At 44.6% G+C, this 27,872-nt stretch overlaps 1 protein-coding gene across 3 annotated transcripts; it reads right to left on the bottom strand.

Annotated features, from left to right (window-relative positions):
• Window positions 1-732: 732 nt before the first annotated feature.
• Window positions 733-27,872, bottom strand: LOC118362977 (echinoidin-like). Of its 3 annotated transcripts, none has more exons than XM_052486646.1 (6): window positions 27,720-27,817; window positions 3,891-3,990; window positions 3,039-3,163; window positions 2,560-2,709; window positions 2,129-2,237; window positions 733-1,238 (listed from the first exon to the last, which is right to left on the bottom strand). In XM_052486646.1, the coding sequence occupies exons 2-6, from the start codon at window positions 3,967-3,969 to the stop codon at window positions 1,111-1,113; spliced, it is 591 nt and encodes a 196-aa protein (XP_052342606.1). In that variant the 5' UTR covers window positions 3,970-3,990; window positions 27,720-27,817; the 3' UTR covers window positions 733-1,110. The 3 variants fall into 3 exon arrangements, with proteins under 3 accessions (XP_052342606.1, XP_052342605.1, XP_035599622.2); XM_052486645.1 differs by lacking the exon at window positions 27,720-27,817 and adding an exon at window positions 4,145-4,267; XM_035743729.2 differs by lacking the exons at window positions 733-1,238; window positions 2,129-2,237; window positions 2,560-2,709; window positions 3,039-3,163; window positions 3,891-3,990 and adding exons at window positions 24,107-24,780; window positions 25,657-25,765; window positions 26,136-26,285; window positions 26,615-26,739; window positions 27,466-27,565 and having other exon boundaries at window positions 27,720-27,872.

Genomic DNA, 27,872 nt, shown 5'->3' with positions numbered 1-27,872 from the left:
CTGTGTACTCTCTGTTCAGGGCCAATTAGCATTCTAGTTTGCTCTGTTTTTTATAATTATTTCCAATGTGTCAAGAAATACTTTCTTGTTTTCTCATGATTTGGTTGGGTCTAATTGTGTTGCTGTCCTGGGTCTCTGTGGGTTCAGCTTGCTTAGGGGACTCTTCTCCAGGTTCATCTCTCTGGAAGGTGATGGCTTTGTTATGGAAGGTTTGGGAATTGCTTCCAGAGTCTCAATTTGGTGTTTGTCCCATTTTGTGAATTCTTGGTTGGTGAGCGGACCACAGACCTCACAACCATAAAGGGGAATGGGTTCTATAACTGATTCAAGTATTTTTAGCCAGATCCTAATTGGTATGTCGAATTTGATGTTCCTTTTGATGACATAGAAGGTCCTTCTTGCCTTGTCTCTCAGCTCGTTCACAGCTTTGTGGAAGTTACCTGTGGTGCTGATGTTTAGATTAATCTCTCTCTCTGATCAATAGCATGCATAAAAACACACGCAAAGTAAATATCACGCATGCTCTCTGTTTTGGGCACACTACTCAAACAGGGCACCGAATGGAAAGGTAGTAGGTTAAATTCTAAATCTGTCAAGTCCACCCAGTGGGTTGTCCATCTAAAAATAAGATGAGGCTGTATTGTTTTGTCTTGACCCCTTGTCCCCATCTGTTTGCTAAATAAGGTCAGGTCAACAAAAGAAAGTCATGCAATGATTATTGATTCATGAAGATATTGTTGTATTCCTTTTTTATTTGCTAGTCAAGCAATGCACAGTGTTTCATAGTACAAACAAGTGAAGCAGCATTTCATCAACACCATTCCCCCTGAAAATAGATTAGGTTACACTGTTTTCTGACAATAGGCCTCGATAGAATTCTCAAATGCAAAGTGTTTAGAAGTTTCTAATACAATCAGTTGTTTCATTAAATCTTTGGGCGGACTGAAACTGACTGTGATGGTGAAAACTTTTAGCTGACAAAGGCTTAGTCTTTGAGCAGTGGGTTTTCTCTAACATTTTACAGGGTCCTGGGGTCGTGATGTCTGAGAAAGCTGTAATGCAAAGCGTATCTGACAGGTAGTATATACTGCTATACTGCTCATCTGTCATCTACTTTAAATGATAAACCTCCCACTCCCCTTTTTCCACCATCCCCTCCTCCTCTTCGTTTCCAGGTATGAAGGCACACAGAAAGTAATTGGTTTGGCTGCACGGGTAATCATTCCAGTCCCCTTTGCCTAGATAAATAGAGATGGAGAGATAAAATGAAAAAGTTAATTTTATCCATTATTAAATCCCTTTTAGAGAGTTTTGAGCTGCATTAGTAGCGAAGCAGCCTTGTCCAAGCCAGATCTACATGAGCCTATCTACTGTTTCTGTAGCATGAGGCTTTTGACGTATCATTAAATACAAGTTCACCACCAGGACACTAGTCTATCGCAGGGCCTTACCCTCAAAAGTTCACTTTAATGCTGAGTGCCAAGCAATGAGGAATCTGTCTGCTTTTTGGTATGACTCGACCTGGGATCGAACCCCCAACCATCCAAACTCAGGACAGTCACTCTTACCACATGGCCACTGATCTATATAACACAAAGCTATAAGATTTTTCATACTTGAAATCAAAAACATCCCACTCCCTTTTCCACAATAGTTAACACAATTCTGAATACATCAGCATACTAAATTTGGTGTAGCTGGTAGCTTAGCGGTTAAGAGTGTTGGTTCAAATCCCAGAGCTGACAAGGTGAGAAATCTGTCGATGTGCCCTTGATTAAGGTAATTAACCCTAATTGCTCTTGTAAGTCGCTCTGTCATGTCCCCTTTTTCCCTTGCCCCCTACTCCCGAGTGGCGCAGCGGTCTAAGGTACTGCATCTCAGTGCTAGAGGTGTCACTACCGGTACTGGTCCAATTCCAGGCTGTATCACAACCAACTGTGATTGGGTATCCCATAGGGCGGTGAACAATTGGCCCAGCGTCATCCTGGTTAGGGTTTGGCCAGGGTAAGCTGTCATTTTAAATAAGAATTTGTTCTTAACTGACTTGCCCAGTTAAATTTAAAAAAGACTCCCTCCCTCTCTGCCTGCCTTCCCTCCCCTCCCATTATCCCTGACTTCTCTTGCTTACGCTGCCAGTTCATTTCCATGCACTGTCCGTTACCGGATGGCTGCCTGGGGTTCTGAAGCCAGGAATAGTAGTCCATGGGGGACCCATCAGTCCAGAGGTAGCGGTGAGGCTATGAGAGAGAGAGAAAGAGAGAGCGATACAGAGAGAGACAGACCGACCGAGACAGACAGACAGACAGAGAGAGAGAGAGAGAGAGAGAGATCAAGCATAATGACAGAAGGCGTTGGGGGGCATGAACACTGTTGTCCACCTGGTTTTTATAATGATGATCAAGTTGAATGATGAACACTATGGATTGGTTTCCTGGATACCGATTAAGCCTAGTCCTGGACTAAAAAGCAGACTCAATAAAGAAACTCCATCAATAATCATTTTTAGTCCAGGTCAATCTGTGTCCGGGAAACTGCCCCTTTTTAGTCTAAAACCACCACCTGAAGGGGGTCAGATACTGTAAAACCGCCAAGCCAGATGCGAGGGGAATCTCTGCTGAACGTCTGAGCAAAAACGTCCACATCCTTGTTCTCCTGGCTGGAGTGGATTGATATCAGATGAGATTTGTCCTTTTGAGAGTGGCAGAAACCCTGTGTGGGTGAGAATGAATGAATGAGAAAACGAAAGAGAGAGTTGTCATCATCAAAATCCATTTAGCGTTAGACACTAATGCACAACACTGGAAACGGGTAAAGACAATGGAGTGGATAACCTGAACTAGAGTACAGCATGCGGCTTTGAGAGTTAGTTATGGTGGTCACTTTGCGTATCATGTAGAGATACAGAGGTTCACTACGGTATGTCTACCTTTAACCAAAAGAGACACTGGTCTCAATGGGACTCTCTTGCCTAAATAAAGGTCAAGTAACTGAGAGAACATGGGTCTGTAGACTAAAACCTTAGAGAAGTCTGAATTTACCTCAGCAGATTGAAAGTCCAATTCCTCCTTGAAGTGCTTAACACATTTGTGCCCCAGTTTATACCAGGTAGAATGGCCAGGACAGTGAGGAAAGTCCTTGACCTTCCCAGAGACCTGCCTAGGTTCTAAAAGGACAAGGGGAGAACAAGGGAGAGATTAAAAGGACGGATATGAGAGAGGCTCCGTCCATATACTCACAGGGCTGGTTTCCCACCCACATGAAAAAAAAAACGACAGTTTACTATAGAATCTTACAGTACTTACTATAGAATTCCATAGTAAACTGTGGAACACTACACTACACACTGTTGTATCTCTCAAGCATGTGTAGTACTTACTATAGAATGTTGTAGAATTCTATAGTAAATACTACAGTATTATCCACACAAAAAACACTGTTGTAAATAGTACAGTATTTTCCGCAAAACACTACACTTTTTAAAAACTATAGTAAATACTATACTATCTTATGTGCATATAACCTGCCCATTTCCCTCACACATATTGCAATTTATTTTTTCCACCCATAAGTGAGAAACCTACATGCCAAGTATATACCAAATATTGTGTTCCCTACAGGTTATAGAAAAGAGCAGAGTCGGGGTCTGTCTTAGACCCCTATAGTATTCACGCTGCAGTGAATACTATAGTATTTACATGTATACTATAGCATATATTTTCTTATGTGGGCAGACATAGAACTTCACATGGCTATTCTAATTTGAGCGTGCTTTTCAGTCCAGGATTAGGCTTATTCTCGGTCAGGGTAACCGGCCTTGAAAATACATCTTCTACTGAGAGAATCTACATCAGTCACTGTGGTGTTGAGATGATGAGGGAAGGCTACTGTACCGGTGGAGTTTAGACCATTGAGCACCATGGCAGACGTCCCGAGTAGCATCACGGCCAGAATGGGTAGGACCTTCATCATGGGACCTTCACTTCTCTTCAGCTGTTGGGAAAAGAGCAACGTTAATTAAATATATTTTCTAAAGGAAACTGGGAGTTCCGATGTGTGGGGGCGCGCAACCAGACTGCGGCACACTCAGAGACAAATAAGAGAGAGGTGCATTTTCTCATTACAGAATCAAATATTTGGGTTTTACCTTGGTGTATGTAAATGTCGTCTTTTTCCTCTATTCTTGCTTCTCCTTGCTTCAGATGCTCTCTTTCACTCAGCTCTGCTTCCTTATATACCTATTCCATACCTCTTAATCTCCATCCTAATCTCAAATGTATTTCCTCTTTTCTGCTGTCTCAACCTCTTACACATAAAAAGTTGCAACCCCTCTGGGTTTGTCTAGACAGCATGTGCAATCCCTGGCTACAGTTGTCACCCTTGCACTTTTCAACAACAAAACATCTCCAGGTATTTGTTTTGCTTGTCCCATTGAAAAACAATATCTACAGTAATGTATCACCAAATTAAGCATTCCTACAACATTCCTCCCTAAAATCAAATATGGCAGAGTTTCGATAATGCTGTGGGGTTGGTTTGCTGCCTCTGGTACTGGGGGCCTTGAACATGTGCAAGGCATCATGAAATCAGCAGATTATTAAGGGGTTTTGGAGTGGAGTGTTTAACACGGTGTCCAAAAACTAGGTCTCTGTCGAAGGTTGTGGGTATCCAGCAGGACAACGGACCCAAGAACATAAAAAAGCACCCAGGAATGGTTCAAGAAGAAACACTGGACTGGAGTGGCCACCAATGAGTCCAGATCTGTGTCCCATCGAAAACTTACGATGAGATCTGAAAACAGCAGTTGGTCAAAGGCAACCATCAAACATTGAAGAATTGGGAGCAGTTTACAGCTGAAGAGTGAGCAAAATTGGATCTGCAGAGAAGAATGGGAGAAACTCTCTGAATACAGGTACTTCAAGCTTGTTGCATCATACCCAAGAAGACTCCAAAGGTGCTTCAACAAAGTACTGAGTTAAAGATTTACTTATGTAAATGTGATATTTCAGCTTTTTTTGTGCAAACATTTCTAAAAACATGTTTTTGCTTTGTCATTATGGGGTATTGTGTGTAGATTAATGAGAAAACAAATAGTTCATCCATTTTACAATAAGGCTGTAACATAACAAAATGTGGAAAAGTCAAGGGGTCTGAATACTTTCTGAGTGCACTGTATGTACAGTACCAGTCAAAAGTTTGCACACACCTACTTATTCAAGGGTTTTTCTTTATTTGTACTATTTTCTACATTGTAGAATAATAGTGAAGACGTCAAAACTATGAAATAACACATATGGAATCATGTAGGAACCAAATATATTTTATAATTGGCATTCTTGGCATTCTCTCAACCAGCTTCATGAGGTAGTCACCTGGAATGCATTTCAATTAACGGGTGTGCCTTGTTAAAAGTTCATTTGTGGAATTTCTTTCCTTCGTAATGTGTTTGAGCCAATCAGTTGAGTTGTGACAAGATAGGGTTGGTATACAGAAGAATTTGCCAAGAGTTAGCCAAACACAAAATCTCAATTTAATCGATTTTATATTCAGGCTGTACCACAACAAAATTTGGCAAAAGTCAAGGGGCGTGAATAATTTCTGAAGGTAGTGCAGGAGGGAGGGCATGCAGGCTGTCACCAATTTATTGATGCACAATTTCCCTAAATGGCAAACACTTCAACAACTTCATTTTTATTCGACACTGCAGTTTATTTGAATTGTTTTGTTGTGATGTCATTATGTCCAGTTGTTTAAATCGAGACAAGACTGTTAAATGGAAACACATCGTAGCAGGCATTGTCAAATGTATTTCCTTTGTAAACGTTCTAAGTGTCAACAAATTCACTGGACAAGTTAATGGAAACATAGCTATTGTTACGACGAGGGGTTACTTTTGTATTGTACAATGTAACGAGTTTGTTGTGAAATTAGCTTGTGAGCACCTGAAAGAGACGCATTACCTTTGTTATTGTGCAGGTCATTTTGGAGGTTTGTACATTGTCGCCAGCGGGGTTGGCTGGACCACACTTTATCTGGAGTTACATGTCTTATGTAAGAGCGCTGGTCTATGATGCATTTCTTAACATGGCTAATGTTTACTCGAAGAGGCCGATAAGTGTCGGTTGAGAAAACTATACTAGCACCGAGTTTCTAAACCCAGAGTCACAACATCATGAGACTTCTGAGAATGCTTGTGACACAGACAAAGCAGACCAGGCCGGGGTTTGCCATTTGAGAAGCCAATGAGAGAAGTGAAAAATGATTCCTTCGTTTTTCATTTTCTCAATCTAAAAAGCACAACTTAGATTGGAGCCAATGTCTTCAGTAGTTGAACATGTTATTACTCCAACCTTGTGACAAACTAACGTTTTCATTTGTCAAAACAACTTCATATCGAAGGAGGGCCTTTGATTTGACGGCCTGCACATACACAGTTCGGCGCAAGACGACCATTAGACTCCATGACGTGTTTCTGCACATAACCTCAGCTGACCAACGTCGCCGTGACATCTCCTACAAGCATTATCGGGCATTTTGATAGAAGACTCAAAATGCCTATAGAATAGAGAGTGTAAAAGTGTCACAGTTTCCTCACTAAATTACGCCTGAAGATAGTCAAGCACTGACATCTAACTTGGTTATCTTTTTTGTTTTCTACAGAGACCCACAACAAAGGGGAACTGCTTGACAAGTGGGAGGCCGAGATCTTTGCCAACATACAAGCTGATTATCTCTATCGATAGACGGACAGGCTGGCTGACTCTTCTTCTTCTACATACACTGTGTTCCAAATGGTACCTTACCTCCTACATAGTGCACTACTTTTGACCAGGGCCCATAAGACTCTGGTCAAAAGTAATGCCCTATAAAAGGAATAGGGTGGCTTTTGGGACACAGTCCTACTCTTTGTGTTTTAAGGGCAGAGTGTTTTCATTTAGTTAGAATACGTTACACAACCACAGTTGGCACATGATAGACTCAGGCACGTGTGTGTTGCTCTATTATAATTATTATAATTATTATTATCCTCAAACTCTAGTAGATATATTAGCCTTCTGCAAACACAGAGTTCAATGGGTTTTTTTTCATGAGAAATGTACAAAGGTTACATACTTGTGGACTCTATGTAAAATAAATCATGCTTTCAAATGGCCTGCGGCATCTTCTTTTAAAGGCCCAGTGCAATCAAACACTTTATTTTATATATACTTCCATACTATGAGGTTGGAATAATACTGTTAAATTGTGGCTAATGCCCTTTAAGTGTAAGAGCTGTTAGAAAAGAACAGCTGAAATTTCAGCCTGTTTGTCATCTGCCTGGTGACAACAACAGGTATTAAATGAGTTCTATATTTTATACGTCTGTTAGCAGACACTTTTGTCAGAGCAACTTGCATTCATGCGTGCATACATTTTATGTGGGGAAGACTCCAGGAATTGAACCCACTACCCTGATAGTAAGAGCACCATGCTCTACCAACTGAGCCATACAGGACCAGTTAATAGACCAATTAGAAAGAGTGGGGTGGGGTTGCTTTGCTGCCTCTGGTACTGGGGACCTTGAACATGTGTAAGGCATCATGAAATCAGCAGGTTATAAAGGTTATCAAGAAAAACCAGCCCGGTCTCAGACTAGGCTGGCATTGTAAACTACACCCAGGACACTCATTCGTATGATATGTTACGTTTGGCATGGTTACTTAAGACAGAAAGTTACTTAAGGCAAATATGATAGGAGGGCGGTTGGTCGGGGTAGATAGGTAGGTTCATACGGCGAACGTCTAGTAACCAAAATATGCGCGTTTGAATCTCATCACCATTTTAACAATCACTTACTTTTTTGCTACTTTGCAACTACTTAGCATACTAGCTAACCCTTCCCCTAAACCTTTAACCTCTCTCCTAAACTTAACCTGCTAGCTAAAGTTCAAATAAAATGTATTGGTCACTGTAATATTTGTGTTGTGGAGAAATGACCAGGCAGGAGACGGGAGTACAGTTAATTTTCGTTTAGTCAAAACCCCTCGTGCTCTACAGTTCGCGGTACCCCAGTGCGCATGTGCATTTCATTTACATTACATTTACATTTAAGTCATTTAGCAGACGCTCTTATCCAGAGCGACTTACAAATTGGTGCATTCACCTTATGACATCCAGTGGAACAGCCACTTTACAATAGTGCATCTAAATCTTTTAGGGGGGGAGGGGTGAGAAGGATTACTTATCCTATCCTAGGTATTCCTTAAAGAGGTGGGGTTTCAGGTGTCTCCGGAAGGTGGTGATTGACTCCGCTGTCCTGGCGTCGTAAGGGAGTTTGTTCCACCATTGGGGGGCCAGAGCAGCGAACAGTTTTGACTGGGCTGAGCGGGAACTGTACTTCCTCAGTGGTAGGGAGGCGAGCAGGCCAGAGGTGGATGAACGCAGTGCCCTTGTTTGGGTGTAGGGCCTGATCAGAGCCTGGAGGTACTGAGGTGCCGTTCCCCTCACAGCTCCGTAGGCAAGCACCATGGTCTTGTAGCGGATGCGAGCTTCAACTGGAAGCCAGTGGAGAGAGCGGAGGAGCGGGGTGACGTGAGAGAACTTGGGAAGGTTGAACACCAGACGGGCTGCGGCGTTCTGGATGAGTTGTAGGGGTTTAATGGCACAGGCAGGGAGCCCAGCCAACAGCGAGTTGCAGTAATCCAGACGGGAGATGACAAGTGCCTGGATTAGGACCTGCGCCGCTTCCTGTGTGAGGCAGGGTCGTACTCTGCGGATGTTGTAGAGCATGAACCTACAGGAACGGGCCACCGCCTTGATGTTAGTTGAGAACGACAGGGTGTTGTCCAGGATCACGCCAAGGTTCTTAGCGCTCTGGGAGGAGGACACAATGGAGTTGTCAACCGTGATGGCGAGATCATGGAACGGGCAGTCCTTCCCCGGGAGGAAGAGCAGCTCTGTCTTGCCGAGGTTCAGCTTGAGGTGGTGATCCGTCATCCACACTGATATGTCTGCCAGACATGCAGAGATGTGATTCGCCACCTGGTCATCAGAAGGGGGAAAGGAGAAGATTAATTGTGTGTCGTCTGCATAGCAATGATAGGAGAGACCATGTGAGGTTATGACAGAGCCAAGTGACTGGTGGTGTAGGGCCTAGAACAGAGCCCTGGGGGACACCAGTGGTGATAGGAGACAGGCCACGCCACCTGGTAGGAGCGACCTGTCAGGTAAGACGGAGATGCCCAACTCGGAGAGGGTGGAGAGGAGGATCTGATGGTTTTCATCTGAGCAGAGGAGGGAGAAAGTGCGGAGGTCAGAGCAGTTGAATGACTAGGGACTGATTTGGGGTCATTCAGTGTAGAGCTGGCAGAACGTTCAAGAGTTTTGGAGAGAAAAGAAAGAAGGGATACTGGTCTGTAGTTGTTGTCGGAGGGTCGAGTGTAGGTTTTTTTGACTTAGCCAGCGGTCAGGGATGAGTTGAAGCGAGGTGAGGAGGTCTCGGAAATGGTCTGGAGAAGAGAGGAGGGGATAGGGTAAAGCGGGCAGGTTGACCTTCAAGATTTCATCTTCAAAATGGTTGAGCAGAACCAGCGGTCATCTGCAAAGAGGATCGGATGGGACCTTCTTTTCAAAAGTCATCTGCAGAGAGGGAGGAGGGGGAGGGGAGGATTCAGGAGGGAGGAGAAGGTGGCAAATAGCTTCCTAGGGTTAGAGGCAGATGCTTGGAATTTAGAGTGGTAGAAAGTGGCTTTAGCAGCAGAGACAGAGGAAATGTAGAGAGGAGGGAGTGAAAGGATGCCAGGTCCGCAGGGAGGCGAGTTTTCCTCCATTTCCGCTCGGCTGCCCGGAGCCCTGTTCTGTGAGCTCGCAATGAGTCGTCGAGCCACGGAGCGGGAGGGAGGACCGTGCCGGCCTGGAGGATAGGGGACATAGAGAGTCAAAGGATGCAGAAAGGGAGGAGAGGAGGGTTGAGGAGGCAGAATCAGGAGATAGGTTGGAGAAGGTTTGAGCAGAGGGAAGAGATGATAGGATGGAAGAGGAGAGAGTAGCGGGGGGAGAGAGAGCGAAGGTTGGGACGGCGCGATACCATCCGAGTAGGGGCAGTGTGGGAAGTGTTGGATGAGAGCGAGAGGGAAAAGGATACAAGGTAGTGGTCGGAGACTTGGAGGGGAGTTGCAATGGGGTTAGTGGAAGAACAGCATCTAGTAAAGATGAGGTCGAGCGTATTGCCTGCCTTGTGAGTAGGGGGAAGGTGAGAGGGTGAGGTCAAAAGAGGAGAGGAGTGGAAAGAAGGAGGCAGAGAGGAATGAGTCAAAGGTAGACGTGGGGAGGTTAAAGTCGCCCAGAACTGTGAGAGGTGAGCCGTCCTCAGGAAAGGAGCTTATCAAGGCATCAAGCTCATTGATGAACTCTCCGAGGGAACCTGGAGGGCGATAAATGATAAGGATGTTAAGCTTGAAAAGGCTGGTAACTGTGACAGCATGGAATTCAAAGGAGGCGATAGACAGATGGGTAAGGGGAGAAAGAGAGAATGACCACTTGGGAGAGATGAGGATCCCGGTGCCACCACCCCGCTGACCAGAAGCTCTCGGGGTGTGCGAGAACACGTGGGCGGACGAAGAGAGAGCAGTAGGAGTGGCAGTGTTATCTGTGATGATCCATGTTTCCGTCAGTGCCAAGAAGTCGAGGGACTGGAGGGAGGCATAGGCTGAGATGAACTCTGCCTTGTTGGCCGCAGATCGGCAGTTCCAGAGGCTACCGGAGACCTGGAACTCCACGTGGGTCGTGCGCGCTGGGACCACCAGATTAGGGTGGCCGCGGCCATGCGGTGTGGAGCGTTTGTATGGTCTGTGCAGAGAGGAGAGAACAGGGATAGACAGACACATAGTTGACAGGCTACAGAAGAGGCTACGCTAATGCAAAGGAGATTGGAATGACAAGTGGACTACACGTCTCGAATGTTCAGAAAGTTAAGCTTACGTAGCAAGAATCTTATTGACTAAAATGATTAAAATGATACAGTACTGCTGAAGTAGGCTAGCTGGCAGTGGCTGCGTTGTTGACACTACACTAATCAAGTCGTTGTAATAGTTTCTACAGTGCTACTATTCGGGGGCTAGCTGGCTAGCTAGCAGTGTTGATTACGTTACGTTGCGTTAAAAGAACGACAATAGCTGGCTAGCTAACCTAGAAAATCGCTCTAGACTACACAATTATCTTTGATACAAGGACGGCTATGTAGCTAGCTATGTAGCTAGCTACGATCAAGCAAATCCTTTTCCTATTAGGTGTAGTAACGTAACACTGCCGTAATGCATTACTGCTTAGTAACAGCACAGTAACTAATATAAACAGATGTAGATCCCAGATACTACACTCCTCCCCCATAGTGTTTAACTCCCAGAGAACAAGGTAAATATGTTAGGTAACTACTAATGCAATATCTGAACAATGCATTCTTAAACATTTTTCAACTACTGGGTTTAAGCAGACTTTTCAGAGCCCAGCACAAATCCAGGGGATTATTCTGCCCCGAAGATGGAGTTTGTGTCCTAATAACTAACCCAGGTAATGTCCTTTGTCTTTCCTTTTATCTAGGACATATTAAAGTGTTTGTTTTACTGTCTGTTACCTCCTTAACCAGCTCAACTCACAGGTCAAGCTTTTGAGGTGCCCTTCGCTGTCGAATAGGATATCTCCGCTCCTCCTGGGCTTCCTGTGGTGGGCCAGGTTCGGGTGGAAGGTCAGGCTCTGTCTCTCCCGTACGTCCACAGTCAGGAGAATAGTCCTGGGGGTCGTTATTGTTCTTGTTCTCTCGGCATGTCTCTGCTGGGGCGTTGGACCGTAGCAGATGATCCACATGAACGTTGTTGACCTGTCGATGACCAATTTGGACTTGGTAAGTCAAAGGTCCTCTGCGTTGCAAGATCACTCCTGAGTTCCACAGGTGCTAAGGGTGTCTGAAATCACGTACCATCAACCTCTCTTCCTCTTTGAATTCTCTGACAGTCTTTGAGTGTCTGTCATGAGCTTTCTTCTGCTGTAGCTGGTGCTTTGCCACAGTGCTTGACAGATCTGGTTTCAACAATGTCAGGCGGGTACGTGGTTGGCGTTTCAGAAACTGTTCAGCTGGTGTACATTCCGCTACTGTGTGTGGGGTGTTACGGTAAGTAAACAGGAACCGGGGAAGCCTTTGGTGGACGGGCACAGACTGAACCTCGAGTCTTGTCCAGGCCTTCTTAAAAGGTTTGCATGGCTCTCTCCGCTGCTCTGTTTGATGCCGGATGGTAAGGTGGTGACAGGATGTGCCTTACTCCGTTGTTCTTGAGAAACATTTAAAAATCATTTGACCCGAACGGAGGGCCATTGTCCGATACGAGCTCCTTGACTAGTCCAAAGGATGCAAACAGATGTCTGAGAAGATTGATGGTCTTCTCAGCTGTGGTCAGTTGAGTAGGGAACACTTCCATCCACTTGGAATGGACATCGACGACAACAAGGAAATGTTGCTTGTCAATTTCGGCGTGATCCACATGGATGCGTTCCCAAGGTGTAGCAGCCCAGGACCATGGATGAAGAGGTGCAGCAGCAGGCTTGTTGCGAACAGCTTCACAAGGTGAGCAGTGGCCTACATGCTGTTGAATGTCCTGATCCAGTCCGGGCCACCACAGATAACTGCGAGCGAGTGCTTTCATTCGAATGATCCCTGGATGTCCCTCATGCAGGTCAGATAGCAGTCTCCTCTGGAATTTGTGAGGTACCACCACCCTTGATCCCCACAGAACACACCCTTGATCAGTGGACAACTGGTCTTTCTTGTCGATGAATGGACGAAGGTTATCGTCATTTACGAAGGTTGGCCATCCGCCTAATGCTAAGTCCAAGACTTTGGAAAGCACGGGGTCTTTCCTTGTTTCCTCTGCTATGTCAGAAGCAGATATGGGCAGTTCATCAATGAGAGAGATCTGGAAGACTGCTCTATCATCTTCACTGTCGGAGTCACTATTGCACGGTAGTCTCGATAGTGCATCGGCATTTGCATGATCACTGGATCGTCTGTACTCAATCTCGTTGTCGTAGTCTAACAATATCAGAGCCCAACGTTGCATTCGAAGTGCAGCAAGGGTTGGTATAGCTGATTTTGGTCCAAGGCTGGCCAACAGAGGCTTGTGATCTGTCAGCAGTTGGAACTTCCTTCCGTAGAGGTATTTGTGAAACTTCTTCACTCCGAATATTATGCTCAGGGCTTCCTTCTCAATTTGAGCATAATTTTTCTCACTTGGTGACAGAGTCCTTGATGCAAATGCAATAAGGTGTTCTTCACCTGAAGGTAGAACATGTGAGGTGACGGCTCCTTCTCCGTATGGAGATGCATCACACGCGAGTCTCAGCTTCATCTCTGTGTTATAGTGGGTAAGCCACTTGCTCTCTAGCAGACGCTGTTTGCAAGTCTTGAATGCTTCTTCGCATTGTGGGGACCAATTCCACGTTGTATCGGCCTGCAGCAGTTGGTGAAGCGGATGCAACAATGTGGACAAGTTTGCCAAAAACTTTCCATAATAGTTCAGGAGCCCCAAAAATGACCTCAGCTCTGAGATATTTGTGGGTGCTGGTGCGTTTACGATTGCTTCCACCTTGCTGTTGTTTGGGTGCAGGCCTTGTGCATCAATTTTGTATCCGAGATACTCCACTGAGTCCTGGAGGAACTCACACTTGCTGCGTTTCATTCTCACTCCGTATTTCTCCAGTCTTGACATCACTTTGTCCAGCACTACAAGGTGCTCTGCAATGTTTGGTGCTGACACGAGGATGTCGTCCATGAAGCACACAACATTGTCTCTACCGTCCAAGATCTGATCCATTGTGTGTTGGAATATCGCTGGAGCTGTCGAGATTCCATAGGCCAAGCGATTGAATCTGAATAGCCCCTTGTGTGTATTGATGTTCAGATACTGTTCTGACTCCGGATCCAGCTTCAGTTGCTGATAAGCGAATGCCAGGTCCAGCTTACTGAAAACCTTCCCACCAGCTAGAGTGGCAAACAGATCTTCAGCGTTTGGTAGTGGATATTCCTCTGGTTGTATGCAGCGATTTACTGTAACATTGTAGTCACCGCACATTCTGACGGTCTTGTCTTTCTTTGGGACTACACCAATCGGAGCGGCCCAGTCGCTCCTCGCTACTTTCGTGATTATGCTATTCTTCTGTAGGTGTTCCAGTTCCTTCTCTACTGCTTCCTTAAGAGCATAGGGAACCGGACGTGGTTTGTGAACGATAGGCTTGGTTCCTTCTTGCACTCTGACTTTTGCTGTGAAGTCTTGTATTTCACCGTAGCCATCTTTTAAAAGTTATTTGTGCGTCTCCAGCATGTTAGTGAGTGTAGCCTGACTCACTGGTTTGTCATTTCTGAGACTGAAGATTTCTCCCCAGTTCAACTTGATCTTTTGTAGCCAGTTTCCATCTAGCAAGGCTGATTTTTCTCCTTTAACAATGACAAGCGGTAGCGTCCACTCCTTCCCCTCATACCGGACTGGTACCTAGATCTGCCCTAGCACAGGAATAGTGTCACCAGTGTATGAAGAAAGGCGGATGGACACGGGCTGAAGAGGGCACTCTTTCAGTTTTTCTTTGTAGAGTCTCTCTGGAACCAGATATACAGACGCTCCGGTGCTGCATTTTTACTGGTTTTCCCGCTAACTCCATGTTGAGATAGATTCCATCTTTTAGTTGTTGAGCTGTGTACACTGTGAACAGTTCCAATACTGTTTCAGTTGTACCTTCCTCGTCTCTGCGCTCTTGCTGTGCGTTTCGAGGCTTTACACACTCTCTGTAAATGTCCAACCTTTCCACAATTGTGGCACTTTTCCTTTTGGAATCGACATTCACTGTGCTGATGATTATCTCCCCCACATCTGTTTCAACTTGGCTTAGACCTTTGAGATGTGGGCTGCTTTGTTCTTGTGTAAACTTGAGGACAGGACTGAAAAAAGTCTGACTTTTGTGAGCTTTTTTCACCACGTGCATCACTGACCTTGTGAACACCTTTCTGACATACTGCATGTCCCGATAGCTCAATAGTATCCCTGTGGGCAAGCTCGAGTCCAAGTGCTATATCACAGGCTTTCTTAAAGGTCAGGTCCTTCTCTGACAGGAGCCTTCTGTGATATGCTTCACCTGTGAGACCACATACAAACTTGTCTCGGAGAGCATCATCACGAAATCGTGCAAACTCACATGTACTTGCCAGCCTTTTCAAAGCAAGGATGTAGTCAGCCACGGTTTCCCCTTGACTCTGGTGACGTTGGTAAAATCTGAAACGTTCTGCAATGAGAATTGGCTTAGGCTTGAAATACCTTGAAAGCGTTTCAGTCTGTTCTGCATAGTTCAACTCCACTGCTTTCATTGGTTCAATGAGACCTTTCAGCAATCCATACTCAGTTGGACCCAAAACACTGAGAAATACGTCTTTCTTTTCATCTTTGATTTCATTTGCAGCCAGCCAACGCTCAAAACGCTCCAAATAGGAATCAAAATCCTCTTTTGTAGCCTCAAACTCTGGTACTCGACCAATGGTTGCCATTTTCACAGTTCATTGTTCAGTTTCCTTATATTCCTTAATTTTCTGAATATTCATCTACTTCTTCACTTCAGAAGTTTCTGCAATTACTTCATTCACTGCACTCATTTGTATTAATGTACACACCATGTTACGTCCCTTCTTCCTTTTTTCCCTTGACAATATTTCTCCACTGAGATCGCCTAATTTCAATGGGTTCAATGAGACAGTTTTTTAAAATTTAACCACCAGAGGGCAGTGTCGCTATTCTGGACTCCAATAGGCTTGCTACTTGGCAGCTCCAGAATACTGTACTAGCAGTGCTCGCAGTGCTTAGCCTTCTCTACTGGCGAAAGAAAATAAAAAATAACTGACGAATTACATAATTATTTTGAGTTTCATTACTCACGCAACATTCTTCCCTTCAAACAATGTCCGTTTATGTAGTTTAATCACCTCGTCACCAATGTAATATTTGTGTTGTGGAGAAATGACCAGGCAGGAGACGGGAGTACAGTTAGTTTTCGATTAGTCAAAACCCCCGTGCTCTACAGTTCCCGGCACCCCAGTGCGCATGTGCATTTCCTATTAGGTGTAGTAACGTAACACTGCCGTAATACATTACTGCTTAGTAACAGCATAGTAACTAATATAAACAGATGTAGATCCCAGATACTACAGCTATCTTGAATTTTTTTAGCTGTGAGTTAGGTTCCCATTAACCACTTTATTTTACACACAGAGACAGATCATGTAGATCATATTCTTTGTTGTTTAATTAGTTAAATACCTGCATTTCTCCCTATAAGTTTTTTTTCTTCATTTTTCAGTGCAAAAAAAAAAGTGGCTCGGAAGACTACCCGTACCGCATGATGAGGTACTCATAATGCCCTGAGGTAGTACTGAACTCTATCTTCCACTCGTCTCCCTCCCGGATAAGCACCAGGTTGTAAGTGCTCCTGAGATCTAGTTTGGTGAAGAAGCGTGCATTGACTCAATCGCTGTGGCGATGAGAGGTAGCAGGTAACTGTACTTCACAGTGATCTGGTTTAGGGCTCGATAGTCAATACACGGGCACAGACCTCCCTCCTTCTTCTTCACAAAAAATAAACTTGAGGAGACGGGTGAAGTGGAGGACTGAATGTACCCCTGATGCAGGGATTCAGAGACATGTCTCCATAGCCGCCGTCTCCGCCTGTGACAGGGGATACACGTGATTTTATTTTATTGATGTATTATATTAAGTTAAAATAAGTGTTCATTCAGTATTGTTGTAATTGTCATTATTACAAATACATTTTTTTAAATCAGCCAGATACTACAGCTATCTTGAATTTTTTTAGCTGTGAGTTAGGTTCCCATTAACCACTTTATTTTACACACAGAGACAGATCATGTAGATCATAGGCTAAATACCAGCTAGCCTACAAAGTCAACAACGCAGCCACTGCCAGCTAGCCTACTTCAGCAGTACTGTATCATTTTAATCATTTTAGTCAATAAGATTCTTGCTACGTAAGCTTAACTTTCTGAACATTCGAGACGTGTAGTCCACTTGTCATTCCAATCTCCTTTGCATTAGCGTAGCCTCTTCTGTAGCCTGTCAACTATGTGTCTGTCTATCCCTGTTCTCTCCTCTCTGCACAGACCATACAAACGCTCCACACCGCATGGCCGCGGCCACCCTAATCTGGTGGTCCCAGCGCGCACGACCCACGTGGAGTTCCAGGTCTCCGGTAGCCTCTGGAACTGCCGATCTGCGGCCAACAAGGCAGAGTTCATCTCTCAGCCTATGCCTCCCTCCAGTCCCTCGACTTCTTGGCACTGACGGAAACATGGATCATCACAGATAACACTGCCACTCCTACTGCTCTCTCTTCGTCCGCCCACGTGTTCTCGCACACCCCGAGAGCTTCTGGTCAGCGGGGTGGTGGCACCGGGATCCTCATCTCTCCCAAGTGGTCATTCTCTCTTTCTCCCCTTACCCATCTGTCTATCGCCTCCTTTGAATTCCATGCTGTCACAGTTACCAGCCCTTTTAAGCTTAACATCTTTATCATTTATCGCCCTCCAGGTTCCCTCGGAGAGTTCATCAATGAGCTTGATGCCTTGATAAGCTCCTTTCCTGAGGACGGCTCACCTCTCACAGTTCTGGGCGACTTTAACCTCCCCACGTCTACCTTTGACTCATTCCTCTCTGCCTCCTTCTTTCCACTCCTCTCCTCTTTTGACCTCACCCTCTCACATTCCCCCTACTCACAAGGCAGGCAATACGCTCGACCTCATCTTTACTAGATGCTGTTCTTCCACTAACCTCATTGCAACTCCCCTCCAAGTCTCCGACCACTACCTTGTATCCTTTTCCCTCTCGCTCTCATCCAACACTTCCCACACTGCCCCTACTCGGATGGTATCGCGCCGTCCCAACCTTCGCTCTCTCTCCCCCGCTACTCTCTCCTCTTCCATCCTATCATCTCTTCCCTCTGCTCAAACCTTCTCCAACCTATCTCCTGATTCTGCCTCCTCAACCCTCCTCTCCTCCCTTTCTGCATCCTTTGACTCTCTATGTCCCCTATCCTCCAGGCCGGCTCGGTCCTCCCCTCCCGCTCCGTGGCTCGACGACTCATTGCGAGCTCACAGAACAGTGCTCCGGGCAGCCGAGCAGAAATGGAGGAAAACTCACCTCCCTGCGGACCTGGCATCCTTTCGCTCCCTCCTCTCTACATTTTCCTCTTCTGTCTCTGCTGCTAAAGCCACTTTCTACCACTCTAAATTCCAAGCTTCCGCCTCTAACCCTAGGAAGCTCTTTGCCACCTTCTCCTCCCTCCTGAATCCTCCCCCCTCCTCCCTCTCTGCAGATGACTTCGTCAACCATTTTGAAAAGAAGGTCGACGACATCCGATCCTCGTTTGCTAAGTCAAACGACACCGCTGGTTCTGCTCACACTGCCCTACCCTGTGCTCTGACCTCTTTCTCCCCTCTCTCTCCAGATGAAATCTCGTGTCTTGTGACGGCCGGCCGCTCAACAACCTGCCCGCTTGACCCTATCCCCTCCTCTCTTCTCCAGACCATTTCCGGAGACCTTCTCCCTTACCTCACCTCGCTCATCAAATCATCTCTGACCGCTGGCTACGTCCCTTCCGTCTTCAAGAGAGCGAGAGTTGCACCCCTTCTGAAAAAACCTACACTCGATCCCTCCGATGTCAACAACTACAGACCAGTATCCCTTCTTTCTTTTCTCTCCAAAACTCTTGAACGTGCCGTCCTTGGCCAGCTCTCCCGCTATCTCTCTCAGAATGACCTTCTTGATCCAAATCAGTCAGGTTTCAAGACTAGTCATTCAACTGAGACTGCTCTTCTCTGTATCACGGAGGCGCTCCGCACTGCTAAAGCTAACTCTCTCTCCTCTGCTCTCATCCTTCTAGACCTATCGGCTGCCTTCGATACTGTGAACCATCAGATCCTCCTCTCCACCCTCTCCGAGTTGGGCATCTCCGGCGCGGCCCACGCTTGGATTGCGTCCTACCTGACAGGTCGCTCCTACCAGGTGGCGTGGCGAGAATCTGTCTCCTCACCACGCGCTCTCACCACTGGTGTCCCCCAGGGCTCTGTTCTAGGCCCTCTCCTATTCTCGCTATACACCAAGTCACTTGGCTCTGTCATAACCTCACATGGTCTCTCCTATCATTGCTATGCAGACGACACACAATTAATCTTCTCCTTTCCCCCTTCTGATGACCAGCTGGCGAATCGCATCTCTGCATGTCTGGCAGACATATCAGTGTGGATGACGGATCACCACCTCAAGCTGAACCTCGGCAAGACGGAGCTGCTCTTCCTCCCGGGGAAGGACTGCCCGTTCCATGATCTCGCCATCACGGTTGACAACTCCATTGTGTCCTCCTCCCAGAGCGCTAAGAACCTTGGCGTGATCCTGGACAACACCCTGTCGTTCTCAACTAACATCAAGGCGGTGGCCCGTTCCTGTAGGTTCATGCTCTACAACATCCGCAGAGTACGACCCTGCCTCACACAGGAAGCGGCGCAGGTCCTAATCCAGGCACTTGTCATCTCCCGTCTGGATTACTGCAACTCGCTGTTGGCTGGGCTCCCTGCCTGTGCCATTAAACCCCTACAACTCATCCAGAACGCCGCAGCCCGTCTGGTGTTCAACCTTCCCAAGTTCTCTCACGTCACCCCGCTCCTCCGCTCTCTCCACTGGCTTCCAGTTGAAGCTCGCATCCGCTACAAGACCATGGTGCTTGCCTACGGAGCTGTGAGGGAACGGCACCTCAGTACCTCCAGGCTCTGATCAGGCCCTACACCCAAACAAGGGCACTGCGTTCATCCACCTCTGGCCTGCTCGCCTCCCTACCACTGAGGAAGCACAGTTCCCGCTCAGCCCAGTCAAAACTGTTCGCTGCTCTGGCCCCCCAATGGTGGAACAAACTCCCTCACGACGCCAGGACAGCGGAGTCAATTACCACCTTCCGGAGACACCTGAAACCCCACCTCTTTAAGGAATACCTAGGATAGGATAAGTAATCCTTCTCACCCCCCCCCCTTTTAAGATTTAGATGCACTGTTGTAAAGTGACTGTTCCACTGGATGTCATAAGGTGAATGCACCAATTTGTAAGTCGCTCGGGATAAGAGCGTCTGCTAAACGACTTAAATGTAAATGTAAATGTAAATCGGTAATGGCTTTTTTGGTCCTCCAATAATTGTTAATCGTAATCGGTCGACCTCTCGTAAGAACAGAACCCAACCGCGTCACAAAAACAAATGCCCAAAGAACAAGTGAGGCAGCACAAAGTACAACATCCGAGTACGAAGTACCAGCTGCCACAAATCACGGGTAACAAATAAAACCAGGCGCAAACCAGCCGGAAGCGTGCCAACCTAGACAATAAACAATACCCCACACAGACATGGAGGGAACAGAGGGCTAAATACACATAGTAATCATGAGGAGATGTAAACCAGGTGTGCGAGAAAAGAGGACAAAACAAATGGAAAATGAAAGGTGGAGTGGCGATGGTTAGAAGACCGGTGACGTCGACCGCCGAACGCTGCCCGAACAAGGAGAGGGACTGACTTCAGTGGAAGTCGTGACATATGGTCAGAAATACCTGGGCGAAGAAGTCATCCATAAAGGCTTGGTTCTCCACTGGAACCTCCACATCGTCCCCAGCCACATCACTTCTCTGTTGACACACACACACAGAGCCAGCAGAGTTGTTGTGGTGGTAGGTTTGTAGTGAGATAATCACACTCACATGCTTTTTTGTGGTTTTTATGTCAGTGAAACAATGTGTTTTAAATCCACTGTAAAGTTTTATAAAAATAATTACCAGACAGAATAAGGCTTGCGATGCACACAAGCTGCAATGAATAACCTACAGTACATCGATAACCTTGAGACCTTGGAAGAGGTGGAGGAAATTAGGATAAAACAATCATTTCATATTTCCTTAATCAACCCTTCTGTTCCCCTCTCTCTACCCACCCACCTCCATTTGTAACGCACCACCAATAAACAGCCTAAATATCATCACACCCCAATTAGTCCTACCTACTTCATAGAATAACTTAATACTCTCATGTTTATTAGCCCAATGTTAAACTAGACTATTTCTGCTTTTCTAGGCCTGAAAATGGGATCAAACAGTGTGGTCAAACCGCTCATCCGGAACCAACTGCATCTGTTGCACGAAAACAAACTCGTAAATCTGATACCTCGACAAAAACACACTCCTAAATCAGATACCTCGACAACAACAAACGAGTAAATCAGATACGCCCCCATCCCTATTATATCATTCTATATGATTAGCAACGGTTATATGTTAAGTTAATAGCAAGCAAGGCCACGAAAGCATGAACAAGTGTATAAAAAGACTAAGCTTACCGCCTTCAACTGTCCCAGTCGGTCCTTCATCTTCAAAACTGTGTTGCCACTGTCACAATCTCTAAACTATCAAGAAGAGATATTCTAATCTACAAATTACTAATTAAACGGTTACCAAATTAGACCATTACAATTCATTAGCCTACTGATTCATCCAGTGACTTGGCCAAAAATAAGCTTCAAAGTGTAACGGCGTTCGTCTGTCGAAAGAGAGTCGGACCAAAATGCAGCGTGGTGGTTACTCATGTTCTTTAATGAAATGGAACGATACATGAAATGGCCATTAAACAAACAAAAAAAGCAATATTATTTACAAAATGTCTGTTCAATATGGCTTTATTGGCGTGGGAAACATATATGTTAACATTGCCAAAGCAAGTAAAGTAGATAATTGTTGGAGGAAATTATAGTTGAAATGATTAATAATGTATACATTTCAATTAGAACCATTTATTCTAATAATATTATGTTATGGTATGAAATGTATGGGTTTTTGGTTAAGCTGTTACTGAAAATGTAAGTAAAACAAATTAATTGTCTGTACCTTGCGGGAAGTTTAAGGGAGAGGGATGATATATCTTTTCTGACAGATAAGAATGGTCTTTGATGTTCCATTAGTGGAGGAGAAGATGTCTTTTAGACAGAATGGAATGTTTGTTTTATGAGGGGAGTAGAAGAAGATCTCCAGAACTGAAGACACTGCGCTATTGTGTGGATCGGAGAGGGTGTGAGAAACTGATGATGTCATTTTATGTTGTCTCTTTAAAATGTAAGGTTCTTTGTATTTTGCTTCAGTACTCTCTTGTAATAAACGCTGTTACCTGACTTTTAAGACTCGTCTCGATCTATTTCATGCATAATTAATGAATTTACAACTCATTAACGAAATAGAAAGAGTGCGAATTTGATTTAGGCTATAAAACATATAGGGATTTAGAATTCCTCTAACAATAATAAACGAACGTGAAATACACAATACAAATTTACAGTAAACATTACATTCACAGAAGTTCCAATATAATTTTTTATTTTTTTTTATTTCACCTTTATTTAACCAGGTAGGCTAGTTGAGAACAAGTTCTCATTTGCAACTGCGACCTGGCCAAGATAAAGCATAGCAGTGTGAACAGACAACACAGAGTTACACATGGAATAAACAATTAACAAGTCAATAGCACAGTAGAAAAAAAGGGGGAGTCTATATACATTGTGTGCAAAAGGCATGAGGAGGTAGGCGAATAATTACAATTTTGCAGATTAACACTGGAGTGATAAATGATCAGATGGTCATGTACAGGTAGAGATATTGGTGTGCAAAAGAGCAGAAAAGTAAATAAAAACAGTATGGGGATGAGGTAGGTGAAAATGGGTGGACTATTTACCAATAGACTATGTACAGCTGCAGCGATCGGTTAGCTGCTCAGATAGCTGATGTTTGAAGTTGGTGAGGGAGATAAAAGTCTCCAACTTCAGCGATTTTTGCAATTCGTTCCAGTCACAGGCAGCAGAATAAAGACATTTCAAATGTCACATTCCGTGTATATACAGTGTTGTAACGATGTGCAAATAGTGAAAGTAGGAAAGGGAAAATAAACAAACATAAATATGGGTTGCATTTACAATGGTGTTTGTTCTTCACTGGTTGCCCTTTTCTTGTGGCAATTAGGTCACAGTCTTGCTGCTGTGATGGCACAGTGATATTTCACCCAAAATGGGGTTTGTTTTCAAATTCTTTGTGGATCTGTGTAATCTAAAGGAAATATGTGTCTCTAATATTGTCATACTGTATATTTGTCAGAAGGTTTTGTGGGCAGTGTTGCACATAGGCAGACCTGGCTCTCAAGAGAAGACAGGCTATGGTGGCCTTTCTCAATAGCAAGGCATAGTCCTTAAGTTTAGGTCAGTCACAGTGGTCAGGTATTCTGCCACTGTGTACTCTCTGTTCAGGGCCAATTAGCATTCTAGTTTGCTCTGTTTTTTAAATAATTATTTCCAATGTGTCAAGAAATACTTTCTTGTTTTCTCATGATTTGGTTGGGTCTAATTGTGTTGCTGTCCTGGGTCTCTGTGGGTTCAGCTTGCTTAGGGGACTCTTCTCCAGGTTCATCTCTCTGGAAGGTGATGGCTTTGTTATGGAAGGTTTGGGAATTGCTTCCAGAGTCTCAATTTGGTGTTTGTCCCATTTTGTGAATGCTTGGTTGGTGAGCGGACAACAGACCTCACAACCATAAAGGGGAATGGGTTCTATAACTGATTCAAGTATTTTTAGCCAGATCCTAATAAGTATGTCGAATTTGATGTTCCTTTTGATGACATAGAAAAGGTCCTTCTTGCCTTGTCTCTCAGCTCGTTCACAGTTTTGTGGAAGTTACCTGTGGTGCTGATGTTTAGATTAATCTCTCTCTCTGATCAATAGCATGCATAAAAACACACGCAAAGTAAATATCACGCATGCTCTCTGTTTTGGGCACACTACTCAAACAGGGCACCGAATGGAAAGGTAGTAGGTTAAATTCTAAATCTGTCAAGTCCACCCAGTGGGTTGTCCATCTAAAAATAAGATGAGGCTGTATTGTTTTGTCTTGACCCCTTGTCCCCATCTGGTTGCTAAATAAGGTCAGGTCAACAAAAGAAAGTCATGCAATGATTATTGATTCATGAAGATATTGTTGTATTCCTTTTTTATTTGCTAGTCAAGCAATGCACAGTGTTTCATAGTACAAACAAGTGAAGCAGCATTTCATCAACACGATTCCCCCTGAAAATAGATTAGGTTGCACTGTTTTCTGACAATAGGCCTCGATAGGATTCTCAAATGCAGTGGTGTAAAGTACTACTTATGTCGTTTTCTGGGGGATCTGTACTTTACTTTACTATTTATATGTTTGACAACATACTTTTACTCCACTACATTCCTAAAGAAAATATCTGTTTTACTGTTTTCTGACAATAGGCCTAGATAGAATTCTCAAATGCAAAGTGTTTAGAAGTTTCTAATACAATCAGTTGTTTCATTAAATCTTTGGGCGGACTGAAACTGACTGTGATGGTGAAAACTTTTAGCTGACAAAGGCTTAGTCTTTGAGCAGTGGGTTTTCTCTAACATTTTACAGGGTCCTGGGGTCGTGATGTCTGAGAAAGCTGTAATGCAAAGCGTATCTGACAGGTAGTATATACTGCTATACTGCTCATCTGTCATCTACTTTAAATGATAAACCTCCTCATTCCCTTTTTCCAACATCCCCTCCTCCTCTTCGTTTCCTCTCTTTAACCAGGTATGAAGGCACACAGAAAGTAATTGGTTTGTCTGCACGGGTAATCATTCCAGTCCCCTTTGCCTAGATAAATAGAGATGGAGAGATAAAATGAAAAAGTTAGTTTTATCCATTATTAAATCCCTTTTAGAGAGTTTTGAGCTGCATTAGTAGCGAAGCAGCCTTGTCCAAGCCAGATCTACTGTTTCTGTAGCATGAGGCTTTTGACGTATCATTAAATACAAGTACACCACCAGGACACTAGTCTATCGCAGGGCCTTACCCTCAAAACTTCACTTTAATGCTGAGTGCCAAGCAATGAGGAATCTGTCTGCTTTTTGGTATGATTCAACCTGGGATCGAACCCCCAACCATCCAAACTCATGACAGTCACTCTTACCACATGGCCACTGATCTATATAACACAAAGCTATAAGATTTTTCATACTTGAAATCAAAAACATCCCACTCCCTTTTCCACAATAGTTAACACAATTCTGAATACATCAGCATACTAAATTTGGTGTAGCTGGTAGCTTAGCGGTTAAGAGCGTTGGTTCAAATCCCAGAGCTGACAAGGTGAGAAATCTGTCGATGTGCCCTTGATTAAGGTAATTAACCCTAATTGCTCTTGTAAGTCGCTCTGTCATGTCCCCTTTTTCCCTTGCCCCCTACTCCCGAGTGGCGCAGCGGTCTAAGGTACTGCATCTCAGTGCTAGAGGTGTCACTACCGGCGCTGGTCCAATTCCAGGCTGTATCACAACCAGCTGTGATTGGGTGTCCCATAGGGCGGTGAACAATTGGCCCAGCGTCGTCCTGGTTAGGGTTTGGCCAGGGTAGGCTGTCATTTTAAATAAGAATTTGTTCTTAACTGACTTGCCCAGTTAAATTTAAAAAAGACTCCCTCCCTCTCTGCCTGCCTTCCCTCCCCTCCCATTATCCCTGACTTCTCTTGCTTACGCTGCCAGTTCATTTCCATGCACTGTCCGTCACCGGATGGCTGCCTGGGGTTCTGAAGCCAGGAATAGTAGTCCATGGGGGACCCATCAGTCCAAAGGTAGCGGTGAGGCTATGAGAGAGAGAGAAAGAGAGAGCGATACAGAGAGAGACAGACCGACCGAGACAGACAGACAGACAGACAGACAGACAGACAGACAGACAGACAGACAGACAGACAGACAGACAGAGAGAGAGAGAGAGAGACAGAGATCAAGCATAATGACAGAAGGCGTTGGGGGGCATGAACACTGTTGTCCACCTGGTTTTTATAATGATGATCAAGTTGAATGATGAACACTATGGGTTGGTTTCCTGGATACCGATTAAGCCTAGTCCTGGACTAAAAAGCAGACTCAATAAAGAAACTCCATCAATAATCATTTTTAGTCCAGGTCAATCTGTGTCCGGGAAACTGCCCCTTTTTAGTCTAAAACCACCACCTGAAGGGGGTCAGATACTGTAAAACCGCCAAGCCAGATGCGAGGGGAATCTCTGCTGAACGTCTGAGCAAAAACGTCCACATCCTTGTTCTCCTGGCTGGAGTGGATTGATATCAGATGAGATGTGTCCTTTTGAGAGTGGCAGAAACCCTGTGTGGGTGAGAATGAATGAATGAGAAAACGAAAGAGAGAGTTGTCATCATCAAAATCCATTTAGCCTTAGACACTAATGCACAACACTGGAAACGGGTAAAGACAATGGAGTGGATAACCTGAACTAGAGTACAGCATGCGGCTTTGAGAGTTAGTTATGGTGGTCACTTTGCGTATCATGTAGAGATACAGAGGTTCACTACGGTATGTCTACCTTTAACCAAAAGAGACATTGGTCTCAATGGGACTCTCTTGCCTAAATAAAGGTCAAGTAACTGAGAGAACATGGGTCTGTAGACTAAAACCTTAGAGAAGTCTGAATTTACCTCAGCAGATTGAAAGTCCAATTCCTCCTTGAAGTGCTTAACACATTTGTGCCCCAGTTTATACCAGGTAGAATGGCCAGGACAGTGAGGAAAGTCCTTGACCTTCCCAGAGACCTGCCTAGGTTCTAAAAGGACAAGGGGAGAACAAGGGAGAGATTAAAAGGACGGATATGAGAGAGGCTCCGTCCATATACTCACAGGGCTGGTTTCCCACCCACATGAAAAAAAAACTACAGTTTACTATAGAATCTTACAGTACTTACTATAGAATTCCATAGTAAACTGTGGAACACTACACTACACACTGTTGTATCTCTCAAGCATGTGTAGTACTTACTATAGAATGTTGTAGAATTCTATAGTAAATACTACAGTATTATCCACACAAAAAACACTGTTGTAAATAGTACAGTATTTTCCGCAAAACACTACACTTTTTAAAAACTATAGTAAATACTATACTATCTTATGTGCATATAACCTGCCCATTTCCCTCACCCATATTGCAATTGATTTTTTCCACCCATAAGTGAGAAACCTACATGCCAAGTATATACCAAATATTGTGTTCCCTACAGGTTATAGAAAAGAGCAGAGTCGGGGTCTGTCTTAGACCCCTATAGTATTCACGCTGCAGTGAATACTATAGTATTTACATGTATACTATAGCATATATTTTCTTATGTGGGCAGACATAGAACTTCACATGGCTATTCTAATTTGAGCGTGCTTTTCAGTCCAGGATTAGGCTTATTCTCGGTCAGGGTAACCGGCCTTGAAAATACATCTTCTACTGAGAGAATCTACATCAGTCACTGTGGTGTTGAGATGATGAGGGAAGGCTACTGTACCGGTGGAGTTTAGACCATTGAGCACCATGGCAGACGTCCCGAGTAGCATCACGGCCAGAATGGGAAGGACCTTCATCATGGGACCTTCACTTCTCTTCAGCTGTTGGGAAAAGAGCAACGTTAATTAAATATATTTTATAAAGGAAACTGGGAGTTCCGATGTGTGGGGGCGCGCAACCAGACTCCGGCACACTCAGAGACAAATAAGAGAGAGGTGCATTTTCTCATTACAGAATCAAATATTTGGGTTTTACCTTGGTGTATGTAAATGTCGTCTTTTTCCTCTATTCTTGCTTCTCCTTGCTTCAGATGCTCTCTTTCACTCAGCTCTGCTTCCTTATATACCTATTCCATACCTCTTAATCTCCATCCTAATCTCAAATGTATTTCCTCTTTTCTGCTGTCTC

This window comes from Oncorhynchus keta, chromosome 29 (genome assembly GCF_023373465.1).
Source record: "Oncorhynchus keta strain PuntledgeMale-10-30-2019 chromosome 29, Oket_V2, whole genome shotgun sequence".
NCBI lineage: Eukaryota > Metazoa > Chordata > Actinopteri > Salmoniformes > Salmonidae > Oncorhynchus > Oncorhynchus keta.
This window is presented reverse-complemented; position numbering and strand designations above follow the sequence as displayed.

Excerpts from the sequence above, each read along its gene's own strand:
- LOC118362977 (XM_052486646.1), bottom strand. The coding sequence starts at position 3,969 with ATGATGAAGGTCCTACCCATTCTGGCCGTGATGCTACTCGGGACGTCT. Across the intron at positions 3,164-3,890 it reads CAATGGTCTAAACTCCACCG|AACCTAGGCAGGTCTCTGGG; the intron begins GTACAGTAGCCT and ends TTGTCCTTTTAG. Across the intron at positions 2,710-3,038 it reads TGGACTTTCAATCTGCTGAG|GGTTTCTGCCACTCTCAAAA; the intron begins GTAAATTCAGAC and ends TCACCCACACAG.